The sequence below is a fragment of the Nakaseomyces bracarensis genome (assembly GCF_045282275.1).
Source record: "Nakaseomyces bracarensis strain CBM3 chromosome Unknown Scaff2_0, whole genome shotgun sequence".
In the NCBI taxonomy this organism is placed as follows: domain Eukaryota; kingdom Fungi; phylum Ascomycota; class Saccharomycetes; order Saccharomycetales; family Saccharomycetaceae; genus Nakaseomyces; species Nakaseomyces bracarensis.
The window spans coordinates 346,301-362,804 of NW_027263961.1; the positions used below are offsets into that span (position 1 = coordinate 346,301).

General features: G+C 36.2%; 6 protein-coding genes across 6 annotated transcripts; 4 read left to right on the top strand and 2 right to left on the bottom strand.

Moving 5' to 3' along the window:
• Positions 1-955: 955 nt before the first annotated feature.
• SBP1 (Sbp1p) lies at positions 956-1,840 on the top strand (the record flags this gene model as incomplete). The annotated part of the gene is made up of 1 exon (XM_071050449.1): positions 956-1,840. The coding sequence occupies one exon, from the start codon at positions 956-958 to the stop codon at positions 1,838-1,840; it is 885 nt and encodes a 294-aa protein (XP_070908695.1).
• A 917-nt stretch (positions 1,841-2,757) lies between these two features.
• On the top strand, positions 2,758-7,746 carry VMR1 (putative ATP-binding cassette multidrug transporter VMR1; the record flags this gene model as incomplete). Its single annotated transcript, XM_071050450.1, has 1 exon — positions 2,758-7,746. One exon carries the CDS (start codon positions 2,758-2,760, stop codon positions 7,744-7,746), a length of 4,989 nt encoding a protein of 1,662 aa, XP_070908696.1.
• A 199-nt stretch (positions 7,747-7,945) lies between these two features.
• On the bottom strand, positions 7,946-9,541 carry MUP3 (Mup3p; the record flags this gene model as incomplete). The annotated part of the gene is made up of 1 exon (XM_071050451.1): positions 7,946-9,541. One exon carries the CDS (start codon positions 9,539-9,541, stop codon positions 7,946-7,948), a length of 1,596 nt encoding a protein of 531 aa, XP_070908697.1.
• Positions 9,542-10,493: 952 nt separating this feature from the next.
• On the top strand, positions 10,494-12,362 carry CBP2 (Cbp2p; the record flags this gene model as incomplete). The annotated part of the gene is made up of 1 exon (XM_071050452.1): positions 10,494-12,362. The coding sequence occupies one exon, from the start codon at positions 10,494-10,496 to the stop codon at positions 12,360-12,362; it is 1,869 nt and encodes a 622-aa protein (XP_070908698.1).
• Positions 12,363-12,731: 369 nt separating this feature from the next.
• On the top strand, positions 12,732-13,548 carry COF1 (cofilin; the record flags this gene model as incomplete). Its single annotated transcript, XM_071050453.1, has 2 exons — positions 12,732-12,745; positions 13,131-13,548. The coding sequence occupies 2 exons, from the start codon at positions 12,732-12,734 to the stop codon at positions 13,546-13,548; spliced, it is 432 nt and encodes a 143-aa protein (XP_070908699.1).
• Positions 13,549-13,827: 279 nt separating this feature from the next.
• EFM1 (protein-lysine N-methyltransferase) lies at positions 13,828-15,561 on the bottom strand (the record flags this gene model as incomplete). The annotated part of the gene is made up of 1 exon (XM_071050454.1): positions 13,828-15,561. The coding sequence occupies one exon, from the start codon at positions 15,559-15,561 to the stop codon at positions 13,828-13,830; it is 1,734 nt and encodes a 577-aa protein (XP_070908700.1).
• Between the last annotated feature and the right edge of the window lie 943 nt (positions 15,562-16,504).

Consider the following 16,504-nt stretch of genomic DNA (forward strand, 5'->3'; position numbering starts at 1 on the left):
GAAGAGACAGATATAACAGAGTCACACAATTGCTATGCTGTGTGACTTTTGTTATAGAAATCTCCTGGAATAAATTGCTATAGTAGTATGCAAATACTGCTTTAGCAATAGTGTTACCGTCTTGCCCTTGTCCTTTCTTAGTAAAACCTGTTGTAGTAATGGCCGGGTAAATTCACGTGCACCGTAGCAGGGTGAGGAGCACCATTGCAAGATTGAATCCCGGTTTTACATATGTACAATAGATTCTTACCCCCACGTCCCACTGATATTACACTGCTACTACAACTTGCTTGTGCATGTCAGTATATTAAATAGTTGTTAATATGTAGCTTGTAATTAAAAATAAAACGCTTTTAAGACCAAAACATTAATAATAATAACAACGAGTTAAAACATACACACTCTTAATTGTATGCCAGGATATTATATTAATTATCTCACTACGATATGCCTTGAAATGAAATCATAGTGATTAACTATCCTAGTATATTAAATAGGCTGGTGAGGACAGCTAGAATATGCTCGTGATACCATTCAGGTCATTGGCCACGTAACTCGTAAATAATGACCTGTTTGGGTTGTGGAAGGTTTTTCTTTTCGTTCTTTTGGTTTCTGGGGCGAAAAGGCGGGAAGAGAGAGGGCGAGTAGGGACGAAGGGGGGTGAGTGAGAGAGAGAGAGAGAGGACAAGGGCAATGCAATGGAGAGAAACAATCTTGTAACTCAATGGCAAAGGGAGAAAGAAGGACTTGTAAAGAGCTTTTGTATAATAATAACTAGATATATAAGTACGAAGCCTAAAGAAAAGGAGTCCTTAACGAAGAAAAAATTAAAAGTAAAAGAGAACAACAGATCTTCTATTACTGAAATACCACCTTGTCAATATAAAGAACAGGAAATAGATTGGAAAAAGTAATAACAGTAAAAAGAATAACATATAAAGAAAAAGTAATAAAGATGTCTGCCACAGAAGTTGTTGAGAATGTTCCTGCTGAAGAAGCTCCAGTTGAGCAAGAAGAAGTTATTCACAGCTCATTGTTTGAGATTGACCCAGAGGACACCATTTTCATTGGTAACGTTGCACATGAGGCTGTTCCAGAGGATCTAGAAGCTGTCTTCAAGGAGGAATTCGGTGAGGTTCAAGTTGACATTCCTCAGAAGGAGCACAAGGGTGACCACGTCCCAGCTAGCAAGCATGCTCTTGTGAAGTTCCCAAACAAGATTGACTACACTGCTTTGAAGGAGAAGTACAACATGACTGTTGTCCAGGAGAGAGAGATTCACATTAAGAAGGCTAGAACTCAAGATGAACTACGTAATATGAGTAAATTCAGACGTGGCCGTGGCGGTTTCAGAGGTGGTTTCAGAGGCGGTCGTGGTGGTTTCCGTGGAGGTCGTGGTGGTTTCAGAGGCGGTCGTGGTGGTTTCCGTGGCGGTCGTGGTGGCTTCAGAGGTGGTAGAAATGCCAACAGAGTGCCATTGAGCGAATTGGAAAGATCTACCGACACTTTGTACATTAACAATGTTCCATACGACGCCACAAAGGAGGACCTTGCCAGTCTATTTGGCACTAACAGCGAATCTATCTCCATGCCAATGAGAAAAATAAGAGATCATGAAACCGGTACCTTGGTTCCATCCGACTCTCTAAACAGAGGTATGGCTTTTGTTACTTTCGCCAACTTCAACGGTGACATCAATGCGAAGGCTGCTGAGTTCAACGGTAAAACTTTGAACGACAGAGCTTTAATCGTTGATGTTGCTGTTGTTAAGCAAGAGGAGAAGGAAGACAAGGAGGAAGAAAAAGAAGAAGAAACAGAAGAAACTCCAGCTCAAGAGTAATTCTTTAAAGGAAAAATAGAAATAGCTTAGTGCTTTTATTTTTTTCTAAGAATTTTATTAACAACTCCTATCCTTTTTCTAAAGATGAATTAAAAAAAAAAGAAATTATGAAGGAAGATATTAAACAACATAAACAGACAATAGAACACTTTTTTAAAATAAAGATTAAACATGGATAGGAGTGACTTAGTCATCTAGAACCACACTTCTTACTGTATTTTGTTCCATCCTTAATGTTTTATTTTGCAATTTCTGTTTTTTTTGTTTTGATGTTTTAATGTTTTTTTCACTTCTTTCTGTTTTGTATTGCTATCCAAAATTGAGCAATGAAAAGATCCTTTATAAGAAAACAACGAAACAATAAAAGGATCAATAAAAAAAATCCCTTCCATTCATTAGTTTTTTTTAACTGCTTTTTCTTTTCTATGTGTATATAAGATACAGCTAACAAAACTAAATAAATGATTTTATATATAACCTTGTTTTATTTTTACCTTGTATTATTGTATTGCAATAAAAGCATTTTTGTTTTTGGGCATATGTCCAATACAATTCAGTCAACCTAGTAAATAAACATACTAGTTGCACTAATTTTATTATTTAAATTGAATTAAATTAATTAATTAATTAATTGAAGCAATTTACTGCATACTGAAAAGTTGACTGAAATCTTTGTTTCTACGGTTGTTTCTTAGCGGGGTTTGCATAGTACTGCAGTAGCTGCAAAAAAAAAAAAAAAAAAAAAATTAAATAAATTAAATAAATTAAATTTTTTAGTTAAAATTTAGCGATGGCTTACTTAAAAGGATATCTTTCATGAATCATTCTTGATCCATAAGTCTTGTTATTATCTGTCTTGTATTTATCTGAACCATAGTACGAATATCATCAGCTGGAACAGTAAGTACGCCAAAATCATGGTTTCTGAGACTCACAAGTTCTGGGATTTCGATGATGTGTCGAGGTATGGCCGGGTGCACTATATAAACCTGGTTGTTCCTGCGGTTATTACATCGTTACTGGCCGGATATGTTGCATTTAACATTGCAAAGCATTATTATAAGTATGATGTGCTGCACCTTAAAAAACGTTCTGTGGTGCAGGAGCTTCTCGAGGAGGAAGTAGAGTTTCGTAGAGAGCGGTCTCGGAGAAGCAGTCTCGGACAGGCCGAGATAGATCCTCTTCTGCCGCATGTAAGGCAAGACTCTCAATATCAGTCCCTACAAAAGTACTTTAATAACACTGACGACACTCTGAAGGATAGACATTTCTCTATGGAGAGGATTCAGCCTGTTAAGACCAGCGGTGAACCACATGGTATCCCTATTGTAGTGAAAAGAGATTTCATCGAGAAAACCAGAGTAGTGATCGAATTTTTATTTGTGGCCTTTGAAGTTGTGTTACACCTGTACATACTATTAAACCTTCGTCAAAGCTATTCTGAATTTTCCTTCTCTTCATCTTTCGTGCTACTATCTCAGTGGTCATTCCTCTTCGCTACTGTATCTTTAAGACTGCTAAATATCAATGATAACGTTAAATGGGTTAATCTGTACCCAGGTAATCTTTGGGCAGTGTCATTCTGTGCGTACTTGATAATTTTTTTCCAATACATTTTACCATTCCGTTCCTTGCTCATCGGTAATATCGAGGAAACTGTTATTAAGAACTACTATGTGACTCAGTTCATTGTTTCGTCACTTTTGTTTTTAAATTTATTCTTTGCCAAGATTGGGAACCATCATACCTTTTTGTACATCTCTGACAAACATAATGTACCATCTCCTGAACCAATTTCCTCCATTGCTGTGTTCATCGGTTGGTCCTGGATCGATAAGCTTGTCTGGCAAGCTCATAAGAGAACCATAGAAAACAAAGATGTTTGGGGATTAATGATGGAAGATTATTCATTATTTGTCGTGAAGAGATTTAATAGATTCAAGGAGAGTTTTGCTAAGAAGAAACATTTCTCTACCTTCCTCTTCCTTTTCTTCTCGAAGTATCTACTGCTGCAAGCATTTTGGGCTTTTCTCGATGGTAGCATCGCCTTTATCCCAACAATTTTACTGAAAAGAATATTAGAGTATGTTGAAGATCCAACAACAGCATCATCCAACCTAGCTTGGTTTTATGTGTTCTCTATGTTTTTCTGTAGAGTCTTGGTTGCTTTTGCTCAAGCCCAGGCATTATTTTTTGGAAGACGTGTGTGTATTAGACTGAAAAGCATTATTGTTTCTGAAATTTATGCTAAAGCTTTGAGAAGAAGTCTCTCTGCCACCAATAAACCTATGGATGACAATACTGAACAAAATGCTGAAAGTGAACAAAATACACAACCAGCAGCTGATGAACAAGATGGAAAAGATAGCGAAGATAAAAACAACAAAGATTCTCAAACTTCTAATTTGGGAGCTATTATCAACCTAATGGCCGTGGACTCCTTCAAAGTTTCTGAAATTTGTGCTTACTTGCACACATTCATCGAAGCCATAATCATGGCTATAATTGCTTTTGTGCTATTGTACAGATTATTAGGGTATGCTGCAATTGTTGGTATTTTTATTACCTTAATACTGATTCCGATCAATTTCAAACTAGTGACATTAATGGGTAAGTTCCAGAAGAAAGCTCTAGGTATTACTGACAAAAGAATTCAAAAGTTAAACGAAGCTTTACAAGCTATTCGTATCATCAAATTTTTTTCATGGGAAAACAACTTCTTTAAAGAAATTGATAAAGTTAGAGAAGAGGAGATACAGATGTATCTAAAGAAATCTTATGTATGGGCCTTATCTTCTTTTTTCTGGTTTGTTACACCTACAATTGTTACTGGTCTATCATTTGCTATTTTCGTTTACATCCAAAAAGAAGTTTTAACTGCTCCTATTGCCTTTACCGCGCTTGCATTGTTCTCCCTATTGAAACAACCATTGGACCAACTTTCAAACATGTTAAGTTTTGTTATTCAGTCAAAAGTGTCCTTAGACAGAGTACAAGAGTTTTTAGATGAGGATGACACAAACAAATATAATCAATTACACATAGCACCAGATGGTAATAAAATTGCATTTGAAAATGCCACAGTTTGCTGGGACAAGAACAACCAAGATTTCAAACTAAAGAACTTGGATATTGATTTCAAGGTTGGTAAATTAAATGTAGTGATTGGCCCAACAGGGTCTGGTAAAACTTCATTACTTATGGCGCTGTTAGGTGAAATGCAACTAACGAACGGAAGAATAGTGGTACCAGCTCTAGACCCTAGACATGAGATGGTCATCGATAATGAAAGGCTGACCAATTCTATTGCGTATTGTTCCCAAAGTGCATGGCTACTAAATGATACCATTCGGAATAACATTCTCTTCTACAGTCCATTTGATGAGGACCGTTATAAGGAAGTTATCATTGCTTGTGGTTTAAAACGTGATTTTGAATTATTTGATGGTGGTGATCAAACAGAAATCGGTGAGAAGGGTATAACTCTTTCTGGTGGTCAGAAGCAGAGAATATCACTTGCACGTGCCTTATACTCTAACTGTAAACACGTATTATTGGATGATTGTTTAAGTGCCGTTGATTCTCATACAGCTGCATGGATATATGATAACTGTATTACTGGTCCCTTGATGCAAGGTAGGACGTGTATTCTAGTTTCACACAATATTGCTTTGACATTAAGAAATGCAGATTTAGTTGTAATGCTAGAAAATGGCCGTGTCGCACATAAAGGAGACCCAATAACACTTCTGAATAATGGAATCTTAGGCGAGGACGAATTAGTGAAAAGCAGTATTTTATCTAGACACAATTCTTCTGTTAATATCACCAACAGTTCTGCAGACCTACGGAAAATGGCTGATGGTATGAAAACAAAACAAAAGGATGAACAACCACAGTCAAATCCAAATGCAGGAAAACTAATAGAGGAAGAAACCAAATCTGAAGGTGCAGTGGGTAAAGAGGTGTACATGTGGTACATGCATGTTTTTGGTGGTTGGAAAATTGTATCCTTTTTAATAGTTATTTTTATTTCTACTCAGTTAATCCAGATATCACAATCATGGTGGGTTCGTTCCTGGGTCATGAGAAATCTAGATGAAAAATTGCAATTATGGACTACCAACAAGTTATTCAACATAAACTTCTCTACTTTAGAGTTAAAACAGAATTGGCTATCAACAGGATTGTTCCAATCTGATAAAACAACCAAGGTTCCCAAAAAGAGATCCTATCATACAACATTCTACTACATTTCAATTTATTTTGCAATTGGTATAACTCAGGCCGTTTTTGCTGCTATAAAAACTGTTATAAATTTCGTTGCAGGTATAAATGCCTCTCGTAAGATATTCAAACAGCTATTAAGTCAAATATTGCATGCGAAGTTGAGATTCTTCGACTCTACGCCAATTGGAAGAATTATGAATAGATTTTCAAAGGATATTGAAGCGGTTGACCAAGAGCTAACACCTTACCTAGAAGCTGCATTCTTCTGTCTGATCCAATGTATCTCAACTGTGCTGTTGATTACATTTATTACTCCAGAATTTTTGATAGTCGCAATCATTGTATGTGTCTTATATTATTTAGTTGGGTATTTCTACATTAATGCTTCAAGAGAGTTGAAAAGAATTGAATCAGTGACAAAATCTCCAATTTATCAACATTTCTCCGAAACTCTTTCAGGTGTTGCCACAATCAGAGCATTTGGCGATGAAATTAGATTTATCATGAGTAATTTGGAAAAAATTGACGAGAACAACAAACCTTTTTTCTATTTATGGGTTGCAAACCGTTGGTTAGCTTTCAGAATTGATATGATTGGCGCATTTATAATATTTGGTTCTGGTGTTTTCATTCTATTAAATTTAGATAATATCGATGCTGGTATGGCCGGTATCGCTCTAACCTATGCTATAGCTTTCACTGAAGGCGCTCTTTGGTTGGTGAGATTTTATTCTACTATCGAAATGAATATGAATTCAGTAGAAAGATTGAAAGAATATATGGAAGTCCCACAAGAGGCTTATTCCCAAGAAAGTCTGAATCCACCTGTGAATTGGCCATCTGAGGGTAAAATCGAGGTAAAAGACCTATCATTAAGATATGCGGACCATTTACCTAGAGTTATTAAGAACGTTAGTTTCGTTGTACAGCCTCAAACTAAGGTCGGTATTGTTGGTCGTACTGGTGCTGGTAAGTCAACAATAATTACCGCACTATTCAGGTTCCTTGAACCAGAAACAGGTACCATCGATATTGATGGGATCGATATTACATCAATTGCCTTAAAGACCCTAAGAAAATCAATAATGATCATTCCACAGGACCCTACATTATTTACTGGTACTATTAAATCGAACTTAGATCCCTATGATGAATTTAATGACAATCAAATCTTTGAAGTTCTTCAAAGGGTAAATCTGTTATCAGATGAGGATATCAACGGTAATGCTTCTGATACTGAGTCAATTGGATCAGCAAATGTCAATAAATTCGTGAACTTAAAGAACGAGGTCACTGAAGGTGGAGGTAATTTATCTCAAGGTCAAAGACAGCTGATGTGTTTAGCTAGAGCTCTATTGCGTAATCCAAAAATCATTCTATTAGATGAGGCCACTGCTTCTATTGATTATGCCTCAGATGCTAAAATACAAGAAACCATCCGGAAAGTCTTCGGGAGAAGCACTGTTTTGACTATTGCTCATAGATTAAGATCCGTTATTGACTATGACAAAATATTGGTAATGGACGCTGGTGAAGTTGTCGAATATGACCACCCATATACTCTACTACTTGATAAGAAAAGTATTTTTTACAGCATGTGCGAACAAAGTGGTGAATTAGAGAGTTTGATCTCGATGTCCAAAAAGGCTTTCATAGAACAAATGGACGAACAATAACTGTAAATTTACAAAACATCTATGCATTTTTGTATTGCTTTGAAATAAGTAATCACACTATCACATTAAATATTTTGAATAATATTTTGCTATATATCTATATCTATAATTCATTTATTTCTAAATTTAAAATCAATAAAAAGATAAAAAGATAAAAAGATCTATTTTTTTCATAAAAAAAAAACAGTCATATTAGGTTTTATTTTGTATGAACCCACTCGGTAATCTTTAGTCCGTCACTCAATATAGATGTTACCGGAGTGAGCTTATATTTGAATAAGAAAGGTAACATTTTGAATTTAATTATCCAGAATATCGTACCCAGTGAAATAATTATTAATGACATCATTTCATATGGTGGTAAGTTAGCAACCCTGTTCTTTTCTTGATTACCAATAAATGGACTCACTGCAAGATAAAAAAGTAAGATTATAATTAAAACAACACCAGTTGTAGATGCCCTTACAGCAGTTTCATTTTTCACATATTCCTTCTGTCTCCTAAAAATGAGTAAACCAACAGCTACTAGTAGCAAAAAGAACTGGTTACCATACCCTTCGACTGATACAAGGTAATTGTAAGATTCACCCTCACTTGGCAAAATAACAATCCAGATACATGTCAAAATAGCACAGATAAGGAGGGAGAATAATGGAGCGTCCTTAGGCCAATTCCGAGCTAAAGTCTTACTAAATGGCAAATAGCCTTCACGGAAAATCTCCTGATTAACTCTTGAGATACCATAGATAACGACCAATACATTTGAAGCAGCGGAAATGGCAACTGATCCAGTCAGCAACGTGCCGCCTAAAGTAGGTCCAAACAATTTTTCAAATAACACTGAACCAATCAAAGGGCCAGCCTCTGATATCTCTTCATATGACAATACTTTAATATAGGCTACATTCATAAGAGTGTAACAGAATGCACAAATTGTTAACGAGAATATCCCAGATAATGGAAGTGTTCTGCTGGGGTTTTTGACTTCAGAAGTTACCGAATGCACACTGTCCCAACCTGAAAAGCAGAAGAATGCTGTTATAAATGCAGACGCTAAGGAGTTGATCGAAAAAGTGGAATTCTCATGGAATGAGAAAGTCGGTCTATCCCATTGGGTTGGTGCAATTGGCTTATAGAAGAAAATAGCGTATGTTCCTGTTAAACACATGAGCATTATTAAGGCCATCTTCATAATTCCAAATGCATTCTGTATCTTGATTCCCACCCTAACAGATATACCATGTATAGCTGCAGCTGTCAGAACGATACCGATGCTAACATATTTAGAGGCATTCCCTGAATTATATGTATCCTTATCAAAATTAAACATCTTCAGGAAATATTTCCCAAAGACAATAGAGCCGGCTAGGCACATACCAGATGTAATTGAGAAACAGGCTATAGTTACACTCATCATTAGTTTAGGTCGCCTATATGCGGTTTCAAGAAATACTTTCCTGCCACCAGACCTTGGTAGATGGTATCCAAACTCCAGGAAAATATAGAGGCCAGCATATGCAAAGAGACCTGTGCTGAGCCATACCGCAAAGAATATAAAGGTATTACCCCCACAGTTTACAAATATACTGCTAGGGGTAGAAAATATTCCTGAGCCAACTATCCTAGAGACAAACAACACCGTGGTAGAAAAAACACCCAGATGTCTACCTTGCGGCACTTCATTATCGAGCTTCTCTGCAGGATCGCGAGGTATAGATTGATACGATCCAACTTCTAGATCACTGTTGTCGAAGAGGTTTATGCATTCTTCATCACTATCCTTAGTGATTGACATTAAATATGCTTGGTTTTGTTATTGGATTCCTTATATTGTTACCAATAAAAAAAAAGGTCGTTACTGTTGTTTATAGTTTATATCAATTAGCCATTTTGGATTAATCATTCTTCAATACTTACTGGTAACCACCATTCAAATTCACCAACTTATATAATATCACTTAAATCAGCATTACGTTATTCATTAGTCATTATCAAGCAGCTGACCAACATCGTAATCTAGTATCCACAGTTTTTTTCGATAAGAACCTGAGATTGACACCAATGCAATGCTACGAATGCCTATCGCTTCATGGATCCAACTAGAAATGTGTGGCCTAATCTCAGACAAAAATATCCACAAATAAATTCTGAAACCACATTTACCACAGAAGGCAAGAGTCTAGCAAAATTCAAAGAATACCGACGACTCCTTAATAAACTCTCAAATGAGATAGCAATAACCAAGGGTTTTTTTATAGATTTAAATTCAAAACTACTCCTAATAAACACAGATACCTGAATATGCCTCTTTTCAATATGTATTAGCTGCCAGTTGATACTGGAAATGACTAATTTTTAACTAAAAAAAGTAGGAAATCCACTTCTTAATAAAATGAACTAGGTTAGTAAACAATAATTAATATAAAACCTCTATTAGTTGTCAGTAACCTTTAATAGCAAGTTTATCGATATACTTCAATACGTAATAATCACAAAATACGAAAAGATCATATGATTGATTGATGAGCACATGATGTATCGTATAACACTATTAAGCCTACCTTGAAGTAGCATAGTAATTTTAGGATGCTGACTATTAGTATTCCTATAAGGATATCAGTTATTTCCCAAAGGACACCAGTCTTATTCTTACCGTTACCTTAATAGTTTCATTATATTACAGTTCTGTCTCTATCTCGAAGCTTTAATGCGAAAGCTTGAGGGAGTTTACGAGATATAGCACAAAAATGTCAGATCAGTTGCAAAGATTATTTATACCATATTGGAGGGCGTTTAGAACAAGGCCCAAGTTTACTAAACAGCGGTATAAGCCTACTATGAAGTATATCAGAGACAATACGTATAGTGAAAAACTGGATGAGCTAGCCAAGATAGAAGATGGTAAGGGATATCCCACAGTAACGCAAATGATGGATACTAAGAGTGTTGACAATTTAAAATTGAGTGAACTTAGAAGTCTTTTGATAAAGGATATGAAATGTGGTCCTGGTGCTGTGATTCAATTGCGGAATACTAAGATGCTGCATATCGATAATGAAACAAATAAGAAAAACTGGAAGAAGTTAGCCCCATTACTATTGCATCCCTTGCTTCCCTCTATGAAATTTATCAAACAAGATCATGACGATACTAGATTTGAGTACGAATATAAAGTGAGAGTTAGTACTACAAGCACGAAAATTGAGCTCGATGATGTCTCGTGGCCTTCCATTGACATATCTAATGAATGCAGAGGTATTGGTATAACAAAGGATGCATTTCCCGAGATCAACGATTATCAACTGACTTCAATCAGAGCAGTTAATCCATTTAATCAGGAAAAGCTACCCATTATAAGGGTAGATTTTATTCCTTCCAATGATGATCATCCTATAGGGTTATTCCCTTTGAGGGATGCCAAACATAAGGCGGCATTTGGCGATGATCCTTTAACAACAGCTAGCATAATTATTCCTGCTAATAGATTTATTATACCTGAGCATCTCGATTTGAAGCAGATCATTGTAAATACTAAGTGGGTAGATGTACCAACGAATGATGAAAATACATACCAGGATTGTTTCGAATCCATATATTTCAGAGATTTAATACGGCAGTCGAGAGATATTAGGTACCTATGGACTGACTCAAAACAGATGATTGATATGTGTCCATCAGATATAATAAGAGCATCTATATTCAATCCAAACTTTGACAACGTTACCCTTTTCAAAGAATACTTATCCCATTATTTAACCCACTCAGTTCTCCGAAAGATAGAGAGAATGTTGAAACAATGGAACAAAACTAACGAAGTCGTTCATACTTTGAACGAACATACAGATACTTGGGAGCCTTGGGATATGCACATGATCAAACAGTACAGAAATTTAGAAAACTCATTTAGAAAATTGGATACATCTTCAGCAACAGAATTGACACTATATAAGCATGATCTAGAGAGGTTTTTTGATCAACTATACACATATTGCCAGATAATAGAATCTGAGGTTAAGCGAAACTCGGAACTTTTTTATTCTAATACCAGTACTAATCATTCAAGAGCTACTGTGGTTATTGGATTATTAAATGTGATATTCAGAAAATCACAAATGTATAGCATATTCTACAACAGGATATTCGATTTATTTTACGAGAAAATTACTACTGATAAAGTTATGATTAGAGACGATATTCTAGATGTCAAGAAATTTGAAAAGCAATCATTAGAAATGGGAGAATATATGTTTAAACTCACGGACAGGATATTGGTATTCGAAAATATGATGTATAAAAACATTATCGGTAGAACAAAGGATCTCAAGACAAGCTCTACTCTAAAAAATGATACCCAGAATTTCACGTTGTTCATTACAACTAGCAAACCTTTACCCAATGAGATTACTGATATCCTAGAGCAATTAACTAAGATAAAAGTAAAATTTGTATCTTCTGTACAGGACATTGCTATACCTGATCTCTCCGAGTGCATAGATAAGAAGGTTTTGCCAGAACTAGACATAAAGATGTACCTGTATCAAAGCCGTCCAAATACACCTAAGAAGGTGGATCCTTTGATCTCAAATATCCTCCAAAAATTAAGGTCTGTTGCCTAATTCCACAATTTCCTGTAAAAAAACTAAAGGGCTTCTGCACAAGATCCAGTAGTGTGATAACGACTATACAAAATAGCAACCATGTATATAATATAACACTAAAAATTATATATTCACCTTTGATATAGCATTGGCTATATTCATCACTATTAACGAATTAAACATGAATTAGTTTACCCGGATAAACACACCTTTATTTTTGTTTTTTTGTCTTTCGAGTCGACCGTTTTGGTGTTGGGAAGGCGAATTAAGGAGGGACAAGGTCTTTTACAAAGAAACAAAACGATCAAGAGTAAGGGCTATTTGGCTACTATCACTCAAGAACGTATACAAAACAACTATAAAACCATAATATAACCAAGTTAAATAATGTCCAGATCAGGGTATGTTTTCAGGAGCGCAGTGATCAATTGATTTCAACTGAGAGAGGTGGATACGTGGCTGTTTGCCCTCTTTTTTATATCTTATCTTCTAATGAGTTTCTATAATACTAACATACATTTGCCTTATTAAATTTTCTTCCCTTTTTTGAATTGAACAAAATATATTATAATTGACCTGAACTTTTAAATTACTGAGAAAACAAATCGGGCTGGTATACTAAATGACCAATTGACTCGCCCGTCAATTCTATTGTGGTAAATGGATGCTGGATTATAAACTATAGTATTTTAAGGTTGATATTATATTGTTTTTGACTTACAGTTTAATCTAGCCAAAAGAGAGAGAAAGAAAATTTATACAAAAACGTCAAATATTTTAACACAGTGTTGCTGTTGCCGATGAATCTCTAACTGCTTTCAACGATTTGAAGTTGGGTAAGAAGTACAAGTTCGTTCTATTCGGCTTGAACGATGCCAAGACTGAAATTGTTGTTAAGGAGACTTCTAACGATTCTTCTTACGATGCTTTCTTGGAAAAGCTCCCAGAAAACGACTGTCTATATGCTGTCTATGATTTCGAATATGAGATTGGTGGTAACGAAGGTACTAGATCAAAGATTGTCTTCTTCACTTGGTCTCCAGACACTGCTCCAGTCAGATCAAAGATGGTTTACGCCTCCTCCAAGGATGCTTTGAGAAGAGCTTTGAACGGTGTCTCCACCGATGTTCAAGGTACCGATTTCTCTGAAGTTGCTTACGAATCTGTCCTAGAAAGAGTCAGCAGAGGTGCCGGTTCCCACTAAACGAAAACTCTTTGTTAAGTAAATGAAATAAAAAACAACAAATGAACTATAATTAGACTTTTATTTTATCATAAATCTTTTTATATATGACTAACTATATCTGTAATAGTATGGTAAATTAAAGATATACACAAATGGATATATGCCCATGTTTATATATTATTCTATGGAAAAATAATTTATGCAAGAATTGTAGCTTCTGAAAAAAAGGTAAACAGAAAGATTATGATAACAAAGTCTTATATTTGCGTCTATAACATGTATTATATGTCATGAACATTACTTCAACTCGCATGCGGTCTTTTGAATAAAGAGCGGTTCGTTACTAGTTTTCCTGATCCACACGAGCCTATCTACTAGCGTATCCGCAATTATGAATTGCTTGATGCCCCAGTCACCTACTTTATAAACTTCTGGTATTTTAGTAGCAAGGTTAGGGAATAATTTCTTGTACAGTGGAAGAAAACTGCTTACATCTTCTTTTTCCACGACGATACTTCCAGCAATATAATGGAATGTGTCTATTATAAATTGAGGAATATTCACAGAATTCATTGTCTTACCGTAGGATTCTTTATTAGCTGCGCGTACAATCCATAGTAGGATTGCCTCATTTACACAATCCTTAGCTATTAGGTCGTCAAACTTCGTTACACCATATGCGAGCAATAAGCTATTAGCGAAAACTTTGTCAGATTTGAAAATAGTTTTGAAGGAGACAATGTTGTCCTTTGCAGCCGTGAGCAGACCCTTTTGATTCTTGGCCACTGTCTCAAGACTGTATTGGAACAGCTTCTTCTCTTCGTTGAAATATTGTTTGATAATCTTTGAGATTTCTGGATCTAATCCCGAAGTCTTGGTCTTCATCTTCGTAAACTCCTGTTTTTTCCTCAATATGTCATCAAGTTGATCAGTCCCTTCAAGCATGGCTCTAACGGTAATTTGGTCTTCAGATCTAAGCTTCGTTATGTAACCGAAGAATTTGACTAAATTTTGTGGCAACGGATCCTTCTTTGTTATCTTAAAGGTTACTGAGTCAGTATTTACAACATTCAAATTCGGTATAAACTCCTTAGCAGATTGTAAGAAATCAGCGTTTAGCTTCAAAGTCAAATTAACGGAGTTGTGTAGATTCTCACGCTCATTAATGAACCCGTAACTCAATAGGAAGTCCATGTTAGTTTTGTCACCATAGTTATTGAACAATTCATCTCCATTCTTCAGGTATACTAGGTCTTGGCTATGGAAAATAAACTCATCGTCGCTATAAGACCATTTTACTTTTGAATCGTTGTTGTGGTTTAGAAGATCGACAATTGGAAGCAGGAACGCCAAGTTAAGCTCCTTCTTGTCTTCACCAGTAACAATGCTTGGGAATGCACGAGACAAAAATATGATGGAGGACCACAAGTAAGCCACAAATGAGTCCCATTTCAATCCATTAACATTACTCTTCTGAGTCTGGATATAATCTACGAGTTTGTAGAATTGATCATCATTTTCTCTGGAGTCAATGGTAGGCAGATGTTCATCTCCCGCAAAACCGTACAACTTAGAGTACTGTACAAATTCATCACATAGGCCAACCAACTTTTCTTTGATGGTCAGAAATAAATCTGAACCTTTAATGTGTTGTAAAGCTCTGGTATCCCAGAAGAAAGGATGCGTCGCTAGTGAGCCAATGCTTGGCAGTATATCAGTGTATGGTTGAAAGAAACCTTGGTATTCGTTACCTTGGGAATAGGTGACGTAAGACAAGAAGAACTGCGTCAGGGCATTAGGATTATCATTAAACTTCTTTTCCGGGTCTTCCACTTTAAAGTAAGACTGCGCCAACTCCTTGGTGATAAACAGCTTCTTTGGCACCCGGATCACATCCTTATGCTCAAACAACCCATCAATATCTCTAACTTTCACATGGTACCCATGAACATCATCATACCCATACTCTAACAACCCTTCTCTCAGCTCCGCCCCATTCTCTCTTGCCCAATCCAACAATCTCGTCAGCATTTATAACTATATACTTGTGTATTTTAGAAGTGTGTGTGAGAGAGAGAGGTGGGCTTCTACCATATCATAGATCCACTAAATATATCATGTTATTGTATAGACAAGGTGCATCGCGATGGCCTAATAACATTTTTTCACACACACAGTAATCACATCATACGACTCGTATATGCACCCAGTATCCGTTTAGCCAAGCCTTTACGGGTCAAGCTCTTTTAAAGTAGGTACTAAGTATACCTAATGGCGTATTGTTCCCCGTGTGTCTCTACAATATCGGGTCCCTGTGTACTGTCAACAATATCGGTCCCGGTGTGTCTCTACAATACCGGGTGCTGATGCTCAAAAGGCCCATCGCTACCCGAGGAATAACAATTACTGTGGGGAGGAAGAGAGGAAGGGAAAGGAAATCTAATATCGGAAATCTAATATCGTAATTATTAGATTATATAGTACTAGTTCGGGCTCTGCACCTCTTCACTTTACCGCGCTTCCACCCGAGCCTTATGCTCCGGGATACTATTTTGCTCATTTTTTATTATTACATTGCCTAATTTAGTCAAAAATACTTTCTTTCTTTTTACGTAAACATCGCCCTTCTCTAATTGCTACGCTGTACTCACCCGTACCCGTACTTATTGTGTAGTACAGTGTTGTGTAATACAGTGTAGTATGTTCTGTTGTGCAGTACACTGCCTCTGCACCCGAGATTCAACAAAGAACTCTGTTTCGAACGAAAAGCAGGGTGCAGTTGAAGACTTAAAGTAGATACAACAAGGTACTGCCAATGGGCAGAGAGAGCAAGAGGCTGCCATTGAAAACGGGGTGCAAAATTTGAGCCATCTTTCTTTCTTTTTCTCTTGAAGTGAAAAAAATTAATGAAAAAAAAAAAACAACACAAAATGCTAAAATTTTAATTAAGACACAGAGTGGGCTACGGGTTGTT